At 50.4% G+C, this 2,494-nt stretch overlaps 1 protein-coding gene across 1 annotated transcript; it reads left to right on the top strand.

Annotated features, from left to right (window-relative positions):
* Positions 1-230: 230 nt before the first annotated feature.
* Positions 231-2,367, top strand: LOC112101519 (transcription initiation factor TFIID subunit 3-like). Its single transcript, XM_024192183.1, has 2 exons — positions 231-807; positions 1,181-2,367. The coding sequence occupies exons 1-2, from the start codon at positions 231-233 to the stop codon at positions 2,365-2,367; spliced, it is 1,764 nt and encodes a 587-aa protein (XP_024047951.1).
* The last annotated feature ends 127 nt before the right edge of the window (positions 2,368-2,494 follow it).

The following is a 2,494-nucleotide window of genomic DNA, read 5'->3' on the forward strand; positions in this document are numbered from 1 at the left end:
TCTATTCGTTCTTCTGTCGCGAGACAATTCCTGCGAACTTCGTTCACACTCTCTGCGTCTGGAACTTCCGTTTGCGGGGTTTTACCTTCATCACAGCAACATTATCAGTGCTAGTCTACTCCAGGTACAGCCTTTAACTCCTTCTTTGGTTGTTGTTGATTGGGTTCCGTGTTGCCTCCTTTTGTATCCGTATATTCGAGTTTTCTTTGTTTTTCTTTTGGGATTCTGATATGTCAAATCGGAAAAGAAAGTTAATTGTTGACGAGGGTGATGAAGAATCAGGGGATTCAGGCCTCAACGTGTCAATACCCACAGATTTCTTAGGCCCCTCCAGTAGTGTAGGTCCTTCCCATGGTAAGGATACCCTTGAGTACCCACGACCCTTGGTTGTCTCTCCCTCCCCCGAACTAGAGCTTGTAGGGAATAGAGGTGGGTCTGCGTCGGGCTCTGGTGAGGACCACGGCTTTAGTGGGGTTGGGATCCCTGAAGGAACTGGTGATGGTGAGGGGAGCAGTTTCGGACCGAGCGGACCTGCTAAAAAAAGGCATCTTGGCCATAGGGTGGAGGCTGATTCCTACCCTATTGATTTCATAGCTTGTGCCACCACCCCCACTGATCTATTTAAGCTTAGGAACCTCTACGACATCCCCAATGATGTTCTTCTTGTAGTTCCTGGAAAAGGTGATGTCCCTAGTCGGCCTCCGAAAGGGTATGTGACGATGCATTTGGAGAGTTTCAGACTAGGAGCTCGGCTGCCCCTTCAACGTTATTTTGCCAAGATATTGGGCGATATGCACCTAGCCCCAGGTCAGCTACACCCAAATGGGTGGAGGGTTCTCTCGGCAATGTTTGTGTTGTGAGAGAGGTGCGGGTCGGAGGAGCCTTCCCTTTGTGAAGTGAAATATCTGTACCAGCTGCGGAGTAGCCCGAGGGAAGCGGGCTGGTACTACTTTATGTCCAGTTCTGCAAAGAGGAAACCGATCATTGGGTTTCCCTCTTCATATAAAAATTAGAAGAACAAATTCTTCTTTGCTGGAGGGAACTGGTGTCCAGCGGTTCGGTCGCTTGGTGGGGACATTTATCTTCCCACACATTTTGTCACCCCAGGTCGTTCATTTTTGCCTATGTTCTTAGTCAAATTGTCACTTATCGAGTTCTTTAACCTCTTTTGCTATTTCAGAATCGTGGGGTTTAATCGGGGGGCTTGAAGATCGACCTTTGCTTCGGGTGGAAACTGCTCTGTTTAACGCTTCTACCTGCCAAGACCTCCTGTCCCCAACAAGCCTAGTCGGTTCGGGCCTAGTGGACCTAGCTGTTGGAATGGATAACACGATCCTTAGCGCAATGAGCAGGAAGAGTGGTCGGGCTCCAAGTAGCTCCAGCAACCCCCCTCCTCCTCCGAAGAAAACCAGCGTCGGCCCTTCCAAGGCTCCTGTCCCTGCTCTGCCCCCTCCCCCACCCCGTAAGAGTGGCGGGGAGAAAACTTCTGACAAGAGTCCTGAGGCCAGCCACCAGTCTGGGGACCGATCTTCTCCTCTACCATCTCGGGATCAAGCAGACTACCTGAGCCCGTATCAGAAGGATTTCAAGAAATCGGTGGGGCCCAAGATGGTGAAGGACATCGAGAGTATGAACCTCTCCGAGCTAGCTGCTTCTGTTCAGAGAGTGTCCTTCAGGTTGGCCACTATGGTTTCGTGCTATAAGATTGGGTCCGCGCGCCATGAGAGGAAGCTCCAAGCTGATAATCAGGAATTGAAGAAGAAAGCTGACTCTGTTGATCGCTCCAAGGAGAAGCTGGCTGAGCTGAACAAGGAGATTACGGAGCTAGAGGAGAAGGTTGCGGTTGCTGAATCCACTTCCTCCAAACTCGAGGGCGAGTTGGGTGACCTGAGATCTGATCTTCAAGCTACTCAAACTGAAAGGAATACTTTGAGGGCCGCTCTTGAGGGGGAAATCAAATCCTTGGGTGAGCAGCTGGCTGAGGAGAGAGGCAAATCCGCTGATGTGGATGATCGGCTGGATGCCGAGTATGATTTTGGGGTTGCCTTCTCCTACAAGTGCATCATGTCTGTGCTTAAGACTGAATATCCCGAGCTGGACATGAGCAAGCTGGAGGCCGGAGTGCAGCGGTATATGGCAGAGGTCGACCAAGCAGATAAGGAGCAGGGTGAGCAGGAGCAGGTGGAGGCTCCTTTGGATGGGGTGCAGGAGGGAGAAGCTGGGCAGCGTGTTTTTGAAGTAGGACAGAGGTCCGTGCCTCCTCCTCCCGATATTGCTGACCTTCCACCTCCCGATATTACTGACCTTCCACCTCCCGAGATAGCTGACCCTTCACCTGCTGAGGCCGTTGATCCTCCTAATCCTTAGGTCTTATTTTTGTAAAGACTCTAGTTTTTCATTTGCTTTGTAAACATTTGAACGTTTATAAAATTTTTTGAATGCTCTCTATTGGCTTTCTTGTCTGGTTTTGCCTGTTGGTTCTTTAGTGCATCGA

The sequence above is a fragment of the Citrus clementina genome, unplaced genomic scaffold (genome assembly GCF_000493195.1).
Source record: "Citrus clementina cultivar Clemenules unplaced genomic scaffold, Citrus_clementina_v1.0 scaffold_1237, whole genome shotgun sequence".
Taxonomy (NCBI): Eukaryota; Viridiplantae; Streptophyta; class Magnoliopsida; order Sapindales; family Rutaceae; genus Citrus; species Citrus x clementina.